The 21,195-nt window shown below is 44.3% G+C and overlaps 1 protein-coding gene across 1 annotated transcript in view; it reads left to right on the top strand.

The window, feature by feature from the left end:
• Positions 1-12,733, top strand: part of Rab22a (RAB22A, member RAS oncogene family) — a 47,099-nt gene extending 34,366 nt beyond the window's left edge. The window contains exons 4-7 of the mRNA XM_055596165.1: positions 3,269-3,340; positions 3,418-3,524; positions 4,063-4,172; positions 8,932-12,733. Coding sequence (XP_055452140.1) covers positions 3,269-3,340; positions 3,418-3,524; positions 4,063-4,172; positions 8,932-9,029 — 387 coding nt within the window. The 3' untranslated portion in view covers positions 9,030-12,733. The remainder of the gene's footprint in view (positions 1-3,268; positions 3,341-3,417; positions 3,525-4,062; positions 4,173-8,931) is intronic.
• The last annotated feature ends 8,462 nt before the right edge of the window (positions 12,734-21,195 follow it).

Here is a 21,195-nt window from a genome sequence, read left to right as displayed (position 1 = left end):
TGCTGGGGTTAAAGGCATGCACTACCACTGACTGGCCAGGAAATGTAGACTATGATCGTGGGAGACGTTGTCTGAGAGTGCTAGAGCTGCTGGATGAAAGCATTGATCTGTGAAAAGCCACGTCCCAGAAAGGAAAGTCCTAAAGTCTTCAGAAGCCCTCCACATGCCTTTGTGAAAGTGCAGACAAGGCATTGCAAACACAGTGAGGCTGAGCAAAGACTCACAGCTCCTTCATACAGCAGAGCTGGAGTTTAAACCCAGTCCGCCACATTCAAGAGTATTGGTAAAGTCCTTAAGCATTCTGATGAAGAATCTCGTTCAGAGGAGAGACAGTGTCCTGGACTTGAGATCCAGTCCAAATAGAGCCATCCTGACTGTACATATGCAGTCTCAAGATGGTAAGAGTTACTTACCACTCTTCAACATGATAGTGGCAGCTGGCCAGTGTGCGGTCACAGTTGTTGCATGTATGGGAAAGCGAGAACAGAGGACAACACTGTGATGGGAGTCTGCAGCCAAAGTTGAAAGCATGCTTCCTTTAAGTATGTCTGAAGGTTCACAGAATGGCAGGATAACTGCAGATGGGAAGCTTGTACAGAAAGGAAGTGGAAATGCTAAGATTTAAAGCCACAGTGTCAAGAGGCAAAGTTGGCTGGGTGGCCAATAGAATAGATTGCTTAGAAGCACAGAAAAGGAGAGGCCAGGAAAGTCTGCATAGTCTCAGCAACATAGAGGCTTGGTCAACTGAGTATAGTAGAACCAGCACCCAGAAAGAAGAAAGGAGCAATAGAGTACAAGGTAAAGACAGTGTTTCAGTATTTGATGACTGAATCCAGCGTTTCCAGTTTGGTGAAAATCAACTCTAAATTCTAATGGCTTCAGCAAACCTTTTAAGTACAGCATGGACCCTAATCAAGCTGTCATAAACTGAAGATAAAGAGAAAGTCCTCAATCAGCCAGAGATATATACCAGAGAACAATATGAGGGGAGTTGACTTCTCACAGAAACAGTGTTGGCAGGCCAATGGTCAGAGTCTCTAGCATATTTTGGGCATGCAAACAAGTCCATCTGCGAAAATTGTCTTCCAGATACAGAATCAAAATAGTCTTGGGAAAGTAAAAGCAGAAGGTTCAGTAGTAGCAGTCCCAAAAATGGCTACTCATATCCTAAAGAAAGACATAATGATTACTGTAGGCAATAAAGGGCGAAAATCATAATTTATTTTGTTCTTCACAACTTCTGGACAACTAGCTATTTCATTCAACAGTGTGCATTTGAAGCATTTAGGAGCAGCAGCCGGAGAATGGTGAAGTTGAAGAGTTTAGATTCATGCAAGATACTATCAGGAGAGGTTAAGTTCATGTAAGGTTCCAATGTTTTATTGGAAGCATACATTTAAAATAGCAATGTACTAGAAAAAGTTTTATTGTAGTTACAAGAACGGCCACCTAGTAAGTAATGCAGGAAAGTATAACTAACAGGCTAAGCTTGGGGCCTGGGGCAGGACGCAGCAAGCCTGGAGCTTGATCCCTGGCACCGTCTAAGTCGGGTGTGGTAGTATACCTTCAGTCAGGAGACTGAGGTGGGAATGCCAAAAGTTTAGGGTCTTCCTTGGCTACCCTATGAATTCAAGACCAGCCTGGGATACTAAAACTTACTGTGGAAGAGGAAGAAAGAGGAACAGGGGCATTTTTAAAAATTTGAACAACTTTGCAACAAAGCCCTAGACCTGTGTGCAGGCACAGCAGATACATTCGTGGATGTAAAGCACACCAAGCCCTCCACTGAGTGGGCAGGGGTGACACAACTGCCATGAGACCTCAACTGTGGTGAGGTGATTAAAGAAATGTGCTCAGAGGAGAGAAAATGAGAGATTGGAAAGCATGTTCTATCCAGATTATAAGCAAAAGGAAAAAAAATTAAAAACACTGTGGTTGTGTTCCCTCTACCAGTAGAGTTGAAGACAAGTGCTAGAGATCTTGGGGATGGTCTGTGTTGACAGAAACGCTTTGTCTTTGTGATGAGCATCTATGTGGGGACTTGTGTTTGTTGACTTACATATTGTAGACTTGCAATCAGCTTTTCTTGATGTGAATTTCACCTTACAAATCTTTAGAGAAAGAAATGACCCTCTAAATGATGTTGCCAATACAAATAACATCCACAGTGGAGGCAGGTAGGACCATGATCCTAGTTGTGCCTGCATGCCACCATCTCGTTCTCTTACACTGTGCAGCCAGTCCAACATTTTAAATGCTTATGGAGGCAGAGAGGACTGAGACTGTCTGTTTTGTAGCTCTTGGTTACCTGTAGTGCACCAGGGCCATGGCAGTTGTTCATCTTCCCTGGGGTTGCAGTCCTAATGCCACTACTTTATCAGAAGGGGTAACCCTGAGCTTCGAGACATTAAAGACACACAGGCATGCTATGTGTGTTCCATATGTGCACCCAATGCTCTCTGAGGAGCAGGTTGCAGTACGTGGATGTTGCATCACTCTTGGGAACCAGATCTCAAAGTCAAAATGTAAGATGAAGGTATGGTGGACAAGAGCCACACTGAAACATTTGCCCTAGACCCAGATTTGAGTGAGGAAAGGGCTTTTCATTTTCTATCCCACACTCCTCCAAGGAAGTGGTCCACTGAATTACCCTTGCTTTGAGGATGGTCCTTTTCCCTTCTGTATCCCTCTCTAGTGTACGGTAGGAGGAGCCGGCAACTGTGTTTGCAATGTGACACTGTGGAAGAGAGATGAGACCTGTACATGGAGATGTCAGAAAAGCCACTTGCAAACTCATTTAAGTAGTGAATTTAAATGTGTGTTCATATCTAGGACAATCAACATGTAGATTACAGTGTTGTCTCTACAACACCCAGTAATGCAGCCGTTTCTCTGGGAACTTGTTTATAGTGAGGTTTTTATCGCCTTAGTTTGGGAAGCCAAAGTTTAAAGGACTATTCAACAAATGAATTTGGGAATTATAACAGTGAGTTGAATTAAAAAGCTTTTTTAGCTGAAACAATTGCTTATTGCCCCATATTCAGTTCCTAATAAGCTGTTTTCTAGACTATTTTTGGTGGGACATTCCGGCACTACAGTCAGTCTTCGCCTCTGGTAATTACGGGTTCTTTTGCTGTAAAGTGGTATGTCATCTTCTGTGGCTTCAGAGAAAAATTACCTTTTGTGTAGGGATAATGGACTTCAAAGTCTGTAAGAGGACATCTTTAACTGGCCACCCCAGTTTCATTGCTGCTTCTCCCCTCTGCAGTTTCGTGCCTTGGCACCGATGTACTATCGAGGGTCAGCAGCAGCCATCATCGTTTATGACATCACAAAAGAAGTAAGACTTTATTCATTTCTTCTTAGATGCCATCATCTGTTGCTCAGGCCTCTAGATACTCTCCCTTCATATTGCAGGAGACGTTTTCAACACTGAAGAACTGGGTGAGAGAGCTCCGCCAGCACGGCCCCCCCAGCATTGTTGTTGCCATTGCAGGGAACAAGTGTGATCTTACTGATGTCAGGTGAGTGACTGGGCACGAGATTCCCGTGCCGATTAGGTGTTCTTTTTCTAATGAGCCAGATCCAGCATAAGAGTCGAGCTTTGATTTTATCTCTGACATTGAAAAATTTCTTGTGTTACCTGGTTGGCCCTAAAGTTTCAAACTAAAATGAAGACTTAAGGCATTTGGAATTAATTATATTACATGTAGACAGTTGTGTAATTTACTCAAACATTGGTGGTATCACACATGGCATTATCTGAGATCATTGCCTCCCCAGGCTGCTATGACAGGCTGAATAAAAAAGGTGCATTTATTATTGACAGTTTCTGTGCACTATGTCTGATTCCTAGAGCCTTGCTTTTGTTTTGTTGGGCGTGGGGCAGGGTTGTTTAATATAGTGCTTGTAGAAAATCTTATCAGGAAGATCATGTAACTGGAAAGTCTGTCTGGGCTCATGCCATAGCTGATGGAGCTATTCTTCTGTTGTCAAGGGGGATGGGGAGTGGGAGAGGGTCCTCAGGGGCAGAAACTCTGATTAGCAATTGTTGCCTTCCAGAGAAGTCATGGAAAGAGACGCTAAGGACTACGCTGATTCCATCCATGCCATCTTTGTAGAGACCAGCGCAAAAAATGCAATAAACATAAATGAACTCTTTATAGAAATTAGTAAGTATCACTGCATCTTGGGGGTTTCTTCTGTTCAGGGCAAACAAAAACAGAATTTTCTTTGTGGTTAGACTCTTACCTTGTTTGGTACAGTCTCTAAGACTGTGTCCTTGAAAGCAAACTTGAACAGATAAGAACAACCCATGTCTGTCATGGTGGAGTTTCTGGGTGTTGCTTGGTAATGAGCACCTTTCCAGAGAGAATGCCTCTCAGTGTCAAAGCCACCTTCTGTTATCTTCTAAATGTGTTTCAGTTACTCATCTAAGACCATCAGAAATGAGCAAAATAGAGTCTGGAGAACTGGCTTAGCGCTTGAGATCAGACACTGCTCTTCCAGAGGACCTGAGTTTCATTCCCAGCACACATCATGCTCACAACCACCTGAAACTCCAGCTCCAGAGGCTCCAAGTCTTTTGGCCTCTGCACCCAGCTATACTTGTGTGCTCATACCTATATGTAGACATACACAGAGTTAAAAAATACTAAAGGTTTCTAGATGGAAAAAGAACAAAATAACTCAAGGGAAATGAAATGTGTGTGTGGTCTGTCTTAAGAAAAACCTCAAAAATTAGTCCTCGGTAAGGAAAGGGTCAGTCCTTTTCCCCCTTCTCTTCCTTCAGAGTGTTAGCATGTAGATGGTAGGAGAGAGAGAGGCTGCTTCTTGCCTTTGGGACTCTTCTGTAGATTGCATCTGTGTTTATTCATTTCATTCAAATTCATCAAAATATTTATTGGGAACTGTTCCAGACTCAAAGGATCAGCCTAAAGAAGATAGATGCAGCCTTTGCTCCCTTAGAGTATATGTTCTGTTGAGGGAGTCAGGTGGTGAACTCCAGATAAATAGAATCATTTCAGATAATAATAAGAGATATGAAGAAAGCAATTGAGGTAGATGTAAGAATGCGTGCAGACCGTCCCAGAAAGCCCCTCTGGGAAGACAGTTGGAAGCTGAGGCCTGATGAAGGAAGATGGTTGGGATAGGTCTCTTTGAGGCAGTGAATGAGAGCTGAGGCCTGATAGTACAGGCCTCGAAGAGCTAGATGATTTGCTTTAACTGAGCATAGCCAGCTCCTGGATGGCAAGAGTAGCCATTCAAGCTTAGTGCATTTGCCTATCAGCTGCCCTTAGGTTGAGATCCAGAGTAGCTGGGAGCTGGAAGAGCTCTTGGCCTTGTTGAAGGTGAATGTAAAGCATTGCAGGACCCACCAGAGCCGTATGGGGACTGTCCAAGGGAGCAGGTCTGTGGTATGGTATCCACAGCTTGTCCTGTTGCAGCAGTTAGACCTCTTTGGGATCTGGAGATTAGGGCTGCTTTATTTTCATTTTGTGTTTTTCTTTTGAGACAGGTTCTCAGAGTCTTACTCTGTAGCTCAAGCTTGAACTCAAAGTGGTTCCCCTGTTGTAAATTCCCAACTACTGGAATTTACAAGTATGAGTCCACACATCTAGTTGGACACACATGACAGTTTCGATGGCTCAGAGATGTGGATTTTTATGTTTGTTCCATTGTGTCATTTTAGCCATTTAAACCTTAGAGTTCTTTGCAGAACTCAGACAGCCAGTGGTCTACCACTGGTACACTCAAGCTTTTCTCTTCAACTCATGTCTAAGATATGGTGATCCTAAGTGGCAGTAGCCCGGTTCATTCTTAAAAGGAGTCTTAATGGTCTTTTTGAATGTCTGTATGTAGCGTGTCATGTGTTCAAAGTATTCCTGGCTTTGTTGTGGGAGCTTTTTCTAGTTTTAAAGGTAACGGGTAGTAGGCTTTATAGACAACAAATCCATATAGCAAAACCTCACAAGCAAGTGCATCCCTGTGGTGTGACTTTCCTGTCACGTTCAGGGCTGTGGGTTCAGTTCCCGACACTGCAAAGAGAAAGAGGCAGACACATAGTGCACACCTGTAACTGAGAAGAATTGACCGTGGGCAAGGAGATGGGAACCTTACAGAGAAAGAAATCATCTTTACTTTTTCCTCAGTGGGTATCGATGGATAACTTGTGCCTGGCACACAGGCTTTGGGTTGAAGTATAATGTACACGCAGAAAAAGGTAGTTTAGAAGCACAAAGGCAAAAAAAAAGCCTGTGAATGACACCTGGAGTCACAGCTGTTCCTACCCCAAAGGATAACCCATCTTGATAGACAGCTCCTCAGTTGCTTTTGTTTCCCGTGTTTTGTTTTTGTTGTTGTTGTTTGTTTGTTGAGACAAAATCTCACTAGGTAGCTCATACTTGTCCGGAACTCAAAGGTATCTACCTGTTTCTTCCCCCAAGTGCTGAGATTAAAGTCTGTGCCAGCACTTTACTGCTATATCTCCTCCATTGTTTCCATCTTCTGTAGCCCAGGCTGATATCACACTCACTCTGTGACTGAGGATGACTTCGATAGCCTCCTTTCTCTCCCTCCTGACTCTTAGAATACACTTGTACCACCATGTCTCATGCTGTGGATAGTGCTGGGAATTGAACCCAGGACTTCATATATGCTGTATGTGACTTCTGCTCTACATCATGTGCTTATATTGTATATCCCATGCACCTTCAAAAGATACATTCTCGTGGCTGGTGTTTGTCAGTGTCAGAACTCAAAGTTGGGAAAAGAAGAAATGGAGACTGGTTACAGTATAATGGTCCCTCCTGCTGTTGACAGACATTGGGCAGTTGTTTCTGACTTAGGGCAATTACACACTGCACTGTTGAACATCCTGTGTCCTCTAAGGAACATCTGGATGCATTTTTGCTCAGTATCTCTGTGCCTGAGAGAAAGATTGCTGCGTCATTAGATTTGCATGTGTTCCCTGTGGCTTTACTGCCAAACAGTTTGCAAAGTGGTAGTTGTACCAGCTGCTGCCCACAGCAGTGGTGTATGAGATTTCTTCCCTCTCATCTGTAGGAGAGGCAGGACCTGCATCCTCATGTCTGTCTTGAAGGTGAGCACCTGTCTGCCTACAGATTTCTACCTGATAGTAGCTGGCGCCCTCGTAGCCTCTTGCCTGCCTTCCTGCCGAGTCACCACCCACCTTCCTAATGAGTTGGGCTTTACTCTGGGTATCAGTCCCTGGTTGATTATCGATGTTGGGAGTACCTTCTCCTTTGGTTTGATTTCTGAATCAGTCCTTCAGTGAACTGGGCTTCTTAACCCAAACTGAATTCAGTTTATCCTTACTTTGCTTTATGGTCCGCATAGTTCCTGATTATGAAACCATTGGCTGTGCCCAGACCATAAAGATATCTAAAACACATTTGAAAATCTTTTGTCACATTTCAGTTGCCTCTGAGTTACCAGCTATATTTCCATTTCTGTTTATTGAGAAAACCATAATGATAAGAACTTTAGGAGACTTTTAACTATATTTAGTGATTTGTTCACAACAGTGTTGCAGTGCATTTGGAAAGTTGAGGAATACTTTCTTCCATGTAGAAGTGATATTATGTTGTGTCTACACAGGTTAAAGCCCACAGTGGGGATGCCTCAAGATTTCGCAGAGAATTGTCAGGGATTGTCTCTCAGCCTTGCTGACGTCAGAAGATACCCCTGTTGTTAATTCTCTCTTTAGACACCAGACAGATAGCCTCTCTGCCTGGTGCTGTGCCTCAGAGATCTGGGAGTACCACAGTGGAAAGTAGGCAAGACAGAAAGTAGGGCTTAGGGTCCAGTTTGAGGATAGCAGTCACACAGAAAACAAGTCTAGCATGCTGCTGGTGTCCTGGTGCCTGTGGTGTGTGAGGTGTTGGAGTAACTCGGAAGGGGGAGGCTAGAAAACTCTTCATACATGAAGCAGCCTTGAGCCATGTCAGCCAGGTGGGTAGACAGTGAGTGAAGGGTTTTTTCCAAGTTGACATTAGCCTCACAGAGCCGTAAAGTGAAGCCTGCCCTCTCCTGTGATGTCATGAGAGATGAAATGCCACAGCTCTTCAGAAAGCGGCTTGGCAGCACCTGTCAAACATTAAATTGCTCAAGGTAGAACACTGGGAATGTGGTGCATATGTCAGAATAATGCCCTGAAGTAGAACAGTGCCCTGGTTCCTCACGGTCTCTTTAATCCCCCTATGCAGTTGCAGTACGCTGAGGAACTAGGGATCCGTAGAGGAGTGGTTAGTCTAGGAGACAGGGCACATGCCCAGCTGTTCAGAGCAACAGCAGCGCTTTGTGTACCAGAAGAGACCATCCTGGGGGCAGAGGAGCTGGGTACAGTGGGAGCTTCCGCACCCCTGTGGTGGCCTCTGCCCTGAGACATGGGATAGGGCCTGGTTTTTTTTTTGTTGTTGTTTTGTTTTGTTGTTGTTGTTGTTGTTGTTGTTGTTCTGTTTTGTTTTGTTTTGTTTTGTTTTGTTCTTAACATGCATGCATTACTGGCTCAACAGAAAATGTTTCCAGTCTTGATTTTTGTATTTAAAAAGTTTACTGAATGCTGTTTGGCATCCTTATTTGGATCCTGGAATAGAAATAGGAGATAGTTTAAGAGTTGGTGACATCTGAAAGACCTGGGCTTCTGCTGCTGTGGCAATGTTTTGTTCTTCACTGTGGCAGGTGTTCTGTGGGCTCAGCATTAGGTGATGCTGGATCAGAGTGAACAGACACACTGTGTCCCTGTCATCTTGGTCATCTTCATTGTCTTACTTGGATGGACCTGCCGTAATGCATTGCCATTGTCCTACCTGGAAGAAACTGTCATGTTACATTATCAAAATAGTGTCTGAGAAGGCACAGATTAGGAAATCAAAGCTTGTTCCCTCCTCTCCTCTCACTTTGGTGCAGGTCGAAGAATTCCATCCACTGATGCCAACCCGGCATCTGGCGGCAAGGGCTTCAAACTCCGAAGACAGCCATCGGAGCCAAAGCGAAGCTGCTGCTGACGATCCAGGGCCCCACCCTGATGAAGAAGCAGGTGGTCCTGGATGTTGCAGGAGAGCCAGGCCCTGCCACTGGTAGCCGCCTTGTGCTCGAGAGTCTTCTTGATGCAAAAGGACTCAGAGGAACTGGCTGTTTTGTTCTCTTGGAAGACTGCAATGGGTGTTTCTGACTGCAGACTTCTGTCTGCATGCAAAGGGACCACATCCTTGGTTGCTGACCTAGCTGAAAGGAGCATCTGATGTATGGGTGGTAGGATTGAATTGCTGGTACTTGTAATCAGGATTTTATGTATTATTTGTAAAGGGAAATGAGCACTTTCATGGATCTTAAGGGAAAGGCTGTGGAGATGGTCATCTCCTAGGTCCTCATCTCTAGTGTCAAAGTCACATCATTTAAGATGTGCAAAGTGACCACAAGGGGAGGGATGGTTGTTCCTGGGACAGAGTCCACCATCTCTAAAGCACTTTCATGCACAGAAAATTAACACCGCAGCAGCAGCAGCAGCAGCTGCCTGGTTCACCTTGGGTTTGCTTCTGACCCTGAATGTGTTACCACACACACTAGATTTATTGTTACCATTCTAAATAAGCCCTCCTGGCCCAGGTGATGGTGTGGAGAAGCTACCTGGAGCCAGTTGAGTTGCATGTGTCTAAACTGATGAGCAGTGGTTTCAAAAGAAGAGAGAAAGAACAAAGGAAATGATTCTTTTGGTGGTGTTTTTGTTGTTGTTGTTGTTTTCCTTTGGCCCAGGTATTTGGTGGGAAGAACAAGTATGTGCTGCCTAGCATATGTAAATTTGTAGTCTATATTTATGAGACCATTGCTTAAAAATTATAAATTATGTAAATACATTATTAATGTCTGAATTCCTTTCAGTACTCATTTAGTCCTGTGCCCAGTCTCACGTGATCCCACCCGTCTTTCAGCCTGTCCACAGGAAACTCTGAAGTCCATTTACATTGTGCAGAAGCATGGAGCACTTAGCTCACAGCTTCCTTCCTCTTCCCTCACCCTTCTGCATCCCATCTGGAAATGGTAATAAAGACATATGCCTCCTTGACAAGCCTGACTAGTCCTTCCTGCCTGGGGCAAGAGTGAGCCCAGCACTCGTCATTCACCTAGGGGGAGAGCAAGCACTTCTTAGCTCTTCCAGTGAGCTCAGACCAACTGTTCTAAGAGTGCTTTGCTTACCATCAGCCCGGCTCACCTCTCTCTCCTTTACTTTCTCTTGCCTCTGTTAGTGCTTTACACTCTTTTCCCTCAGGGGCCTAATGAGGTTTTTAATATAATCTAAAAATAAAGCACCCAAGTGAAGCTGCTGGAAATTTGTTCCTGGCCTAATTTGGCGCCCTTCCAGCCCGAGTATTGTAAGGGAAGGAAATTTACAAGATTAAATAGGAAATGAAACAGCTTGAATTTCAAACGAAATTGTGTTTTCAAAGCTGTCCTTAACTGAACAGTCAAAACTTTTAAAAACAATTGCTACTACTTTGTGCCCCTCCCCTACACACTTAAAACGGAGAGGTTTTAACACACCGGCAGCCCAGGTGATGCCAACCTGAGTGTGGCCTTGTCACGTTCTCTATAAACAAAAACAAAACGGCTTGCCTCATGTGGACGAGGCTATCCATATGTGAACTCATCTCACCAAAATGTGGTATGAATTCCTGACCTGAAGAGTCAGGTCCATTCTGGAAGCCATGGTACATCAGTGTGCAGGGCAGCACCTCTGCCTCACTGCTCTGCTGCATCCCCTCCTGCTCTCCTCTGTGGGCCGTGGCTTCTCTAGCTAGCTTCCCTCTCGTGTCACATGCCGGGAGGGACTCTGGCCACGGCTGCGTGTCTTATCAACAGGATGAGAAGCATGGACTCTGTGTTAATGTCTTCCTCAGCCTCTGTGTCACCAGTCTGTTCTAGAGACAAAGGAGCCATGCTGCCTGTGGTATCATGTACTGCTCAGTGACAGCAGATTTCCGTCAGGCCCACCATTCTTGCTCGGTGAAGACAGGGAGATCGCCACTTACTTTCTCCTTATGCATATTAAAATGTAGTCAGACATAGTGCTTTATTTTGACCATGTTTTAGATTAAGCAGGAATCTAATATAAATTCCTTGTTTCTCCTGGCTGTTTCTTAAGAGAAATTGCCAGACTCCAAAGGCATTAAGACATAGCCTCTCCATAAAAATTTTTGGTTCCCTTATGATGCAGAGCCATTTTTAAAAGCTTTGAAGACTGAACAGAAGGGGAAGATCTTTAATTAACTGCCGGTGTGTATTGATCTCTTTGAGAGAAACTGAAATAAGCTCTTTGCAGGTGTCCGATCCTAGGAGCCACTGTCTCTCCATCTCTCCTTCTACATAAGTGTTTTTCTGATTCTGTGATAACTAATTAACTATCATTTGGTGATTAAAAGAACATAAAGTGAGAGTCTGATTAAGTGTCCTTCAGTGTAAACTCTGTGAGAAGTGATTGGAGAGAAACACCTACCAACAAGCCCTTCTGGTTCCCAGTGAAACGCCGTCACCCGCCTGTCAGCTGCAGCCAAGACAAGCCCTGTACATGGCAGCCGAGAGATTTATTCCTTTTAAAATAGCCTAGGTCCTTGTTCCCCATTTATGATGATGTTTGAAGTGCCCGCCTCCTCTCATTGTGCTCCTGTTCCTTCAGTGCCTACCCAGGTCAAAGTATCGAGATTGTCTTAGGAGAGGCCAGCGTCTTTTTTGAGATTAGCTGTCCTCCGGCTTTTTTAATATATGAAAAGGGGGTGACCCACATTTAATTTTAGAAATTCTTGTAAGTCTTACATCTTTTCCTTGTCTCCAGGAGGAAAGTGGGTTTGGGGGTTTTCTAAAGCTCTAAGAGATACAATACTGAAGGTGCCTTGTAGGTAGCTGTCTGCTAGCACTGCAGAGGATCTGCTGCTGTATTTCAAGGGTACCATGTTTGAATGGGTAGATTCGGTTTGGGATACACTGCATGCCAACACGTCAGCATCCCAGACGGCAACAGTTCACTGCCTTGTGTCCTTTCCTGTTGCAAGTGAAGTGGACGGGGTTCATCTTGCACTTCTTCACTCATCCAGAACCCGCAGAGACCATGACCCACAGACCCTCAAAGTGGAAGACAGCACACTGTGTTGTCTCTATAGCCAGGCCCTGTGTCTGTGGGACCCTGCAGGAGTCATGAGGGAATCCTCACTTAGGGAACCCTTTAACTCCGATCTGACCTCCATCCCTGCTTTAGAACATGGCAGCCAGACAGGCTGACTTTTCACATTACACTCATTGGGCTGCTTGACCTGACTAGCAGTGGGAGCTAGGTCATGGAATGCCTTGCAGTCCCTCATTTACATGTGTTTTTAAGGGATGAGCACCACAATCTTTGTTTGATTTCAAGATACGTTCCTCTGCCTCTTACTAGCTCGTCAGTTTGTTTTTTTTAACCTTGTTTTTTTTTTGTTATTTTGTCTTTTGTTGTTTGTTTGTTTGTTTGTTTGTTTTTCCAGAGCTGAGGACCAAACCCAGGGCCTTGTGCTTGCTAGGCAAGTGCTGTACCACTGAGCTAAATCCCTAACCCCAGCTCATCAGTTTTTAAGGACAAAATGGGGTGTATCTTTGAGGTTCAGTCTGTCAGCCATGCCTTCCCTTGGTTTCCTTGGCTTATCAAAAAAAGTTCAATGATATGATGCTTGAAATAGCCTGTGAATATGATTTTTTTTTTTTTTTTTTTTTTTTTTTTTTTTTTTTTTTTTTTTTTTTAATGGAGCTGGTGAGATGGCTCAGCAGGTAAAAGCACTTGCTGCCAAGGCTGATGACACAAATTCAATCCCCGGAACCTACTTAGTGGAAGGAGAATTCCACAAGTTGTCCTCTGATTGCCACACGTATCCTTAGACATACACATTAGTAAATGTCATCATTTAAAATATTCTGAGCAGCAAATTATTTAGAAGATAAACAAGAACACTGCACTTTTAGGAAAGGAGGGTCAGGTAGAATTTAGCTTGAGACTTAGAGGAATGACCTCGGTGAATTTCCTGTGACAGCAGAGAGACTCGTCTTGACTTCCAGTAATAGAAAACCAGGCAATTTGATTATCTGATTTTCGAGAAATGTTAATGGAATTCCAGGGCATTTGTCCTGTTTTATGTGCAAATGAAAGTCTAAAAAATATTAGAAGGGTATTACACTTTGCAGGAGCCTCCCTTCTGCATCTCAGAAGATGATGAGTGAGGGGCCTGCCGTGATGAAGTTCATTAGATGTGCTGCGAAGGGCAAATGAATAGAGCTTGGAATCGCCGTATTTCTCAGCTCGTCCTTCAGGGTGCTCTTAGCATGTAGGAGAGTGATTTACTCTCTGAAGCTAGGACTTCCACCAGCATAGATCAAGTTTAATTTGATGGTCTGTACTATCAGAAATAACTAATATCTGTGTTCTTTCCTTTCAGAGAGTAATCAATTATAGATGTGCTAGAATATTTTGGCTTCAAAACAAAAGGATTCAGAAGTTTAATAATAAGAAAAAAAAAATCTCAGACCTTCCATCGATTTCCTTTTATTATGTTGAACATTCTAGGTAGCAGGATTAGAATATATAAATAGTAGATGGTGAGATTAAAACCGTAATGTCTAACAAACTTAAGGAAAAAAATGTTTTAATTTGCTGTGAGTTCATTTTATGGTGCCCAGTGTCTCATCAAAATGCTGCATAATTACAACAAGCAAAAAACCGGGGTAGCTCTCCACAGACAGGACTTAAGTGCCTAGTTCTATCTGCCAATTAATGGGGGGCGGGGGGCAGTCCTAAGACCATAATGATCTTTTTAAAGAGCGTTCTTTAATTGACAGTTTTCAACTGTGGGTCTAAATGTCCTTCTTAATCGCACAGTAGAAACAGCCTGCTGGCTCCTCATGCCACTTCAACTGAGGAGCTTCCCAGTGTTTACAGGCAGGTTGTTTGCTGTGGTCCTGTGGTCCATTCAAGGGAATCGTCTTTAAAATAGCATGTTGCATGTGGGGCCCATGATCTTTACTCAGAACTAACATTGTCAAGGAGGCAGAGGTCCCAAACATTTAAAGCCAAGTGTGTGCTTTATCCACTGCCCCATGAGGCAGGTCTTGAGTCAGCTGCACAACCAGACTGGAGCCTGCCCCACGCTCCCCTACTCTACACCATTGCCAGGCACTGCCCACAATACTGTTGTCTTTGAGGACTAGCCCTAACGTTCTTTGACCATCATGAACACTTGGCATTTATACTTAAGTCATCCATTTTACACCTTGAAAAAGCTTGGAAGCAAGACTGGGACTTCTTTCCCTCCCATTCCTGTTTGAAGTTACTGCATGGTGCACGAAACTTTCTCAACTTGGGTCATGCTCATGATGTCAGAAGGACCAGTCAGTTTGGTGGGGGAGAATGATTGGCGGCTGGGCAGTCAGAGCAGCTGATCGTGGCTCTATTGTTAAGCCATTTGTTGTGCTGTGTAGACAGAGCTTTATTGCCCTGGGAAGGATTTTTTTTTAACTTGTCCCACTCAGTCTTTCCATCATTTTACATCATGAGTCACTCAGCATCATCAATCACTGCTCTGCCCTTCAGAAGTTACAGCCTGCCTTCTATTTGATGGACGCTGAATTCTTGCCTTACTCTCATTTTCTGTGGGTTCTCCCTCAGGCACCCTGGTCCAGCCACCTAGACACACATGACATGCCCTTCTCTATGGGTTAAAGAGCCCCAAGGACTTCTAGAAGGGCAGTGGGCAGCAGCAGTCCATAAGGCAAACACCACTGAGTGACAGAATATGATCTGTCAAGAGTGACAGGATGATGGGCTCAAGGGTAGGAACTCCACAGATTTTGTAAGAGAGCACTTGTTAAAGAGTTTAAAAGTCCAAATCAGACATCTAGAGAGAAAACCTAAGCCTTTATACCAGCAATCTTTATTTCTCTAAAAGTGCCATCCTTATCAAGACCCAGTGCAGGGAGTAAGCGACTTGTGCCTTTAAAATAGCATCTGTATAAAAATCGACTTGCTCCTGGTTTCTCAAGCCTGGTAGCTCTCTAAACAGCCTGAACTTAAAGCTGTGGCTTCACAACAAGTGACATACTGCCTGGTCACCCCTAACAATACTGGAATGAGGATTTGCTAAGCCTGTATGGATGTTTGATGATAGTTTTTTCAGTCTGACCTTGGGCTGGACCTAAGTCTATGTAAACTGTATGATGTCTGTTTTGTTTGTAAATGCTGACAAAAGAAAACTTGGCCTTTTGCTTTTTTGTTGTAAGGTTTTTCTTCTGTGTACTTCTGTTTGCAGATGGTAGACCTGGCATACTTTGGAACAGTGTTCCTTCAGCTTGACTTCCATCGTATGCTTTGATAGAGTGTGGCATGCCCTGTCACTATAGAATCTGTGTTAAGAATGGTGCAAACATTTGTTAATAAAATGCTATGTTTACAGATGCATGATCTAGCCTCTCTGTTCAACGGCATTCATCACAATTCTCGTTTTGTTTTATTTTGTTTAATTTGGGTTCTCCATGGACAGCCCAAGCCTATCACATTCAACCCTCCCAGGTCCTGGGATTTCAAGTTATGTGTACCACACCCATCACTGTTCACATCTTTCTAACCACATGTTCCAAAGACATTTCAGACAGGTTTTGGATATAGAGTTCCAGACATTCGGCGTATTTGTGTGGTGTTGGATAGAAGGTTGGTGTATCTGTGTGGTATCTGATGAAAGGCTGGCGTATCTGTGATGTTGAGTGAAAGGTTGGTGTATCTGTGTGGTGTCTGGTGGAAAGTCACTCTATTAACCAGGAGTAAACACACAGAAAACGTACCTGTGTTTTCAAACCATTGTGTTGAGAGCCCACATGTGACTCGGGTGAGTAATTTTAATGCAGATTGGATGACTTACTTTGGTTTTTATTTAAAAATGTATAAACATGTACAGAAAATACCATGAATCTGTCTAACCCAAACAGTGGTGTGTCCAGCTGAGAAACATCTCTGCCCGTGTGTGTGTGTGTGTGTGTGTGTGTGTGTGCATCTGTGTGTGCCTGCCTGTTATGTGTGTATGCACACACATGTGGAAGCCAGAGATCCGAATGAATGTTTTTCTACATTGCTCTCCACCTTAGTTTTTGAGTCAAGGTCTCTTACCAAACTTAGAGCTCACCAATTGATGAAAGTGACTGGCCAGCAAATTACACAGATCCCGCTGTTTCCACCTCCCAGCACATTCTGAAATTACAGGCACATTCTGGCATTCATATCCTTTATGTGGGTGCCAGGGATCAGAGTCAGATCCTCATGCCTGAAGAGCGAGCACTTCACTGTCTGAGCATCTCTCCAGCCCTTGGTTTCTGACACCACGGAATCATTTTTGAATGCTTTCACATTTTCATATGGACTATGTGCAGCCGTGTAGGTGTACTGTTGAGTCTGGCCATGAGTCAGAATAGCACGAGGCACTTGTGTTCACTCCTACCTATGTTTCTGTGGAACACTCTACCTGTAAAGAGGCTCCTGCCATGTGTCTATGCTGTATCTGTAGGCATTAGGGTTTTGTTTTTTGCGTTGTTTGTTAGATTATTTGTTTGCTATTATGAGTGTATATTTAGATGAATATTCCTGGTTGTCTGATTGGTGTATTGGTGCTTGTTTTGCCTTTGATTTAAGACAGGCTCTCAGCCTAGCCCTGGCTATCCTGGAATTCACTCTGTACTTCTGGCTGGCCTGGAGCTCACAGAGAGCCAACTACCTCTGCATGCTGAGATGGCAGGTGTGAGCCCCACCCACCTGTGACAAGCATTCTGTGGTGTACACATAACGGTTCTCTTGGGCGCATCCTGGGAGTAGCGTTCCTGGCTCCCAGGAGGCATGTGGTATCTGTATACAGTTTTTGCTTTGTTAGATGCACATTTCTATGCCCCTCCATGAAACCCACTAGCAGCACACAAGAATCCCCGCTGCTCAGTCTCCCTGGTTACGGTCTAGAAGTCGCTGCCAGCGGCAGTCATTTCTGAAGAGAGAGGTTCGGTGACAGACACCTGCTACTTTGTAGATAATTCTATACTTGTTCAAGCTCCTTCTTTGTGCATGATCTTCCTTATTTCCCAAACAAAACCAGTGGAAGGAGAGAACCGAGTCCTAAAAATTAGCCTCTGACCTCCTCGTGCGTGCCATGGCAGAGAGGTGCCCACATTTTACATCACATCTTACCCTCGGAACAATAAATTTTGAAGAAATCAAGGCTGTCATTTGTGTCACTGCCATGCTCGCTGCTCTCTGTACTGAATGAACTCATTTTCTGTCTGCTCTGGTCTGAATGGCAAATACTTGCACCAGCTGACAAATCCTCACTGCGCATTGCAGTCTTCAAAGAGGCTTACAGAGCCTCCAAAGACACGAATAAAATAAGTTTTGAAGAACTACCTCTCTCCTGCCTTCAGAACTTTAGTGAAAATCAATAGATACACAGAAAGTGTGGTTGTCTTGGTTTCCCCTAGTGTGTGTAAGACCTGGGGAATACACAGGGCACAGCATTAACTAGACTTGGTGCCACACACCTGGAATCCTATTACTCAGGAGGTAGAAGCCTTAAGAGGGAGAGTTCAAAATCAGGCACTGCCGCTTGACTGGTAGCAAGCACGTCTTTAATCCCAGTACCTGGAAGACATAGCGGACAGATCTCTGAGTTTGAGGACAGCCTGGTCTACACAGAGAATTGCAGGCCAACCAGGGCTGCATAATAATAAGACTCTGTCTCAAAAGACCAAAAACCATGAGGCTGGGAAGACAGCTCAGTTAAGGACAAAGACCTGAGTTTGATCCACAGAACTCACTTGATAAAGTCAGGTATGGTAGGTTTATACTTGTAATCTCGGCACGAGGGAGGCAGAGACAGACAGATCCCTGCCAGCCCAGCCTACAACCTAGGCTAGTGAAAAACTTGTCTCAAACAAACAGACTCAGGACAGACACCCACGGTCGTCCTTGGACACACATACAAACACACACTCTTGCAGCTGCTTGAAAACACTGAAGTGTTTTGTTGTTTCGCTATAAAGCTTAGAAGCTGGTTTAGGACCAAGTATGTAAAACTTTATAGGGCACATTTATTTTCATTTCCTCATTTGCCATAGGTCTTTCCAAGCTATCTTAAATTCTCATGGAAGAAAGGGTGTAGGGAAGTGTAAATACATACTAAGAGGACAAATTAGTCTCTGGCCCATCAAAGCAGCACTAGGCAAGAGCCAGCGTCATTCATAGATGCCAAGAGAAACAGAAGAAGCCCAAGCCAAAAGGAAGAAAGAGATTACCAGCACCCCAAACAAGCAGGATGTCTTAAATGCACAAAACAATGGCCTGTGTCTTCACAGGCAGCTGGCTGCCTGCCTGGAAGCACACAGCAGCTGGTTTGCCTGTCCAGGTTTCTTGGCAACCTCAGAATTGCTTGCAGGTAGATCTTTTTTACATTGGAACTTAAGTGTATTTCCTTTGAGATGATAAATTACAAAACATGGATCTTTTAAGTTTGGAGGGTGGTGGTGGTCTTATAATAACGGTCAAAGTCCTGATTCCCCACTGAAAATAGCTGTGTTTAGGAAGCTAGGCATCTGCAGGCTTCTAGAGCTTACTCTCTGGGAGTATTCTGTTACCACTTTTCTTTGTAGTGCTGGTTGAGCCTGCAAGAAGTGTGTGGGGGACCTTTACAGCCAACACCTTGTCAAGATGAATCACTTGGTTAATTATGATTTTAATCAGACCTCCAGTCACTTTAGATTTATTTTCAGCGTTTCCTAGGAAACAAGGTAGGAACTCAGAGACCACCTTTTGCGAAGTGTGCGCGGAGGTGCAGCAGTCTCTGATACCACTGCTAATGGGGTAGGAAGCGGAGCAGGGGGTCACTTTTCTCTTTATTAATATTTAGTGTCGAACAGAGCTTCAGGCCTCTGTGAAATCAAATATATGAAAAAGAAAATGGAAAAGCTACCAGGGCTCCACTCCATTAGAAAAGGACATTTTTTAAGGAGAAAATTAAGGAGTTGAGAATGTTAATTTGGGGTTAATGCACCTTGTCGAGACAGCGGGGGCCCTGTGGTATACTATCATCCACACTGGAGACCCCCATCCCACCCAGATGATGGGGTCAGGCCTTGTTTGCATACAAATAAGAACACATTTTTAACTTCAGAGCTGTTTTGTTTATATTTGTCTTAAGCCTGGAGGGAACAATCTGAATGTTGTCAACAGGCTGGGTTGCCGTTGGAACCAGCCCTGGGGACCCAGACTGCCCAGTCATGAAATAGCCTACCCTGTGTGTCTCACCTGAATTTTCACACACCTTATTGTTAATGAACCCCAAGTTGGAAAATCAGGATCCAAGTGGGCTTTCTTTCCTGTTCTTGAATTCCTCCTGAAAGTAACAGGCAGTGGACATGTGGGTGGATGAGAGGCAGTGCTTATGAACGGTCAGGAGCAAACTGGTGGCTACAGAAAGGGCAGCACACAAAGAAGCCCGTGACACCTCTCTGAGGATGACGTGAAGTCCACCTGCTTCTCCCCCAGATTTTGACAGTCTGAGGCAAGGAAGAGCCAACCAGAGCCAACAGAAGGGTCCTACTAAGAGCCACACATAGGGCTGTATAGCTGTAATCCCAGCACTGGGGGGCTGAAGCAGGAGGATTACCAAGAGTTAAAGGCCAGCCAGCTGAGTTCCAGAATAAATCCCATGCCAGCCTGTCCTCCGTAGTGAAACCATCTCAAAACCCAAGTACATCCATGGACTCACCACATTAGCAAGCAGTATCCTTCAGCTAGCTGGCTGCAAAGCCCCTGCAGGAAAACCACCCAAGTCATTCATCTCAGAGACCATCAAGTACAAGTTCCTTTCCCATTGGCTCCCAGACTGGGAATCGCCTAAGGCATGCACATCATTTTAGAGCGGTTAATATAGACACAGTCCCCTCTTCTCTTTTTTGAGGTAGGGTTCATGGTGGCCTTAAAGTCCTGCTCCTTCTGCTTCTTCACCCCAGGAGTTGGGATTAGAGCACGCCCCAGCACACCCAGCCTTTTGGCTCCCCTTCTGTGATCTGGTGTGTAGTTTTTCATGGGGAGGGAGTCCTTTATACACTCTAGTTTGGGCTATTCTGAAGCTCACTGTGTCACCCAGGATAGCTTTGAACTTGTGACAATCCTGCCTCCCAAGTGCTAGGCGTTACCCATGTGAGGCGCCACATCTGATTTTGATGGATAGCTTTATTTGCTAAATGAGAAGGTTGCAAACTTTATGATGGGAAACCAAGCTTCTGTCAACCGACATCATTCACCGCACCATTTATGTATGTATACATATATATGTAATTTATATATATTCTGTTCTCAGCCCTACTTGCAATTGCTTGTAACAGCCCTGTTACAGCAGGTACCTGCCTCTTCCACCGCTGGTCCGCCGGGGCACTTCTTTATTGTTCTATATGAACCTAAACAATATGAAAGCTTGTCCTCATTTTTCATAATGCTGTCTTCATTTTTTTTTTTAAGATACACCCACACAGGCCGGTGTATACACACAAATACAAAATGAAGAAAAGACAAATGTTTAAGTTGCAGAGAAAAGAGACAAAATATTTTTTCTGTAAGAGAGTAACAGGATCAGGGGAGGGGTGTCGTCAGGAGACCTGGGGCTCGGAGCGGGGAAGCAGAGGAGCCAGGAGGGGACAGAACAGCTGAAGAGGCGGGAGCGGGAGCCCTGTGAGCAGTGCAGATGGTGCAGCAGCTGACTGCCACTGGGAGCTGAAGGTCGCCTCCCGCCCCTCCCTGGTACCATCTCTCCTGTGCTGATCCATCATCGTTTATTATTTGGTTTGTCAAACGTTAAAACATCCCTGCCGCTGCAGAGTCCTACATCTCGGGCTCAGAGGGATAAATAAATGAGAAATCAGGACAGGGCTTCATGAGTCCAGACAGACACCATGCATTATCAGAACACAAACAAATCAGAGGCCCCCCCTAGGGAATTAAGCTTCTGAGAAATAAAGAAAAGGGAGACAGCTCTTTTGTGGGCCCTTCCCCCTAGAAGAAAATAACAAGATATTTACTTCTCTTTGTGGTTTCTGATGCTACAAGTTAAGAATCATCTGCTTCTGTTTAACAGTATT

This window comes from Psammomys obesus, unplaced genomic scaffold, assembly GCF_907164565.1.
Source record: "Psammomys obesus unplaced genomic scaffold, mPsaObe1.curated_primary_1811, whole genome shotgun sequence".
Taxonomy (NCBI): Eukaryota; Metazoa; Chordata; class Mammalia; order Rodentia; family Muridae; genus Psammomys; species Psammomys obesus.
Note: the sequence above shows the minus strand (reverse complement) of the source record. Positions and strands in the feature narration are given on the sequence as shown.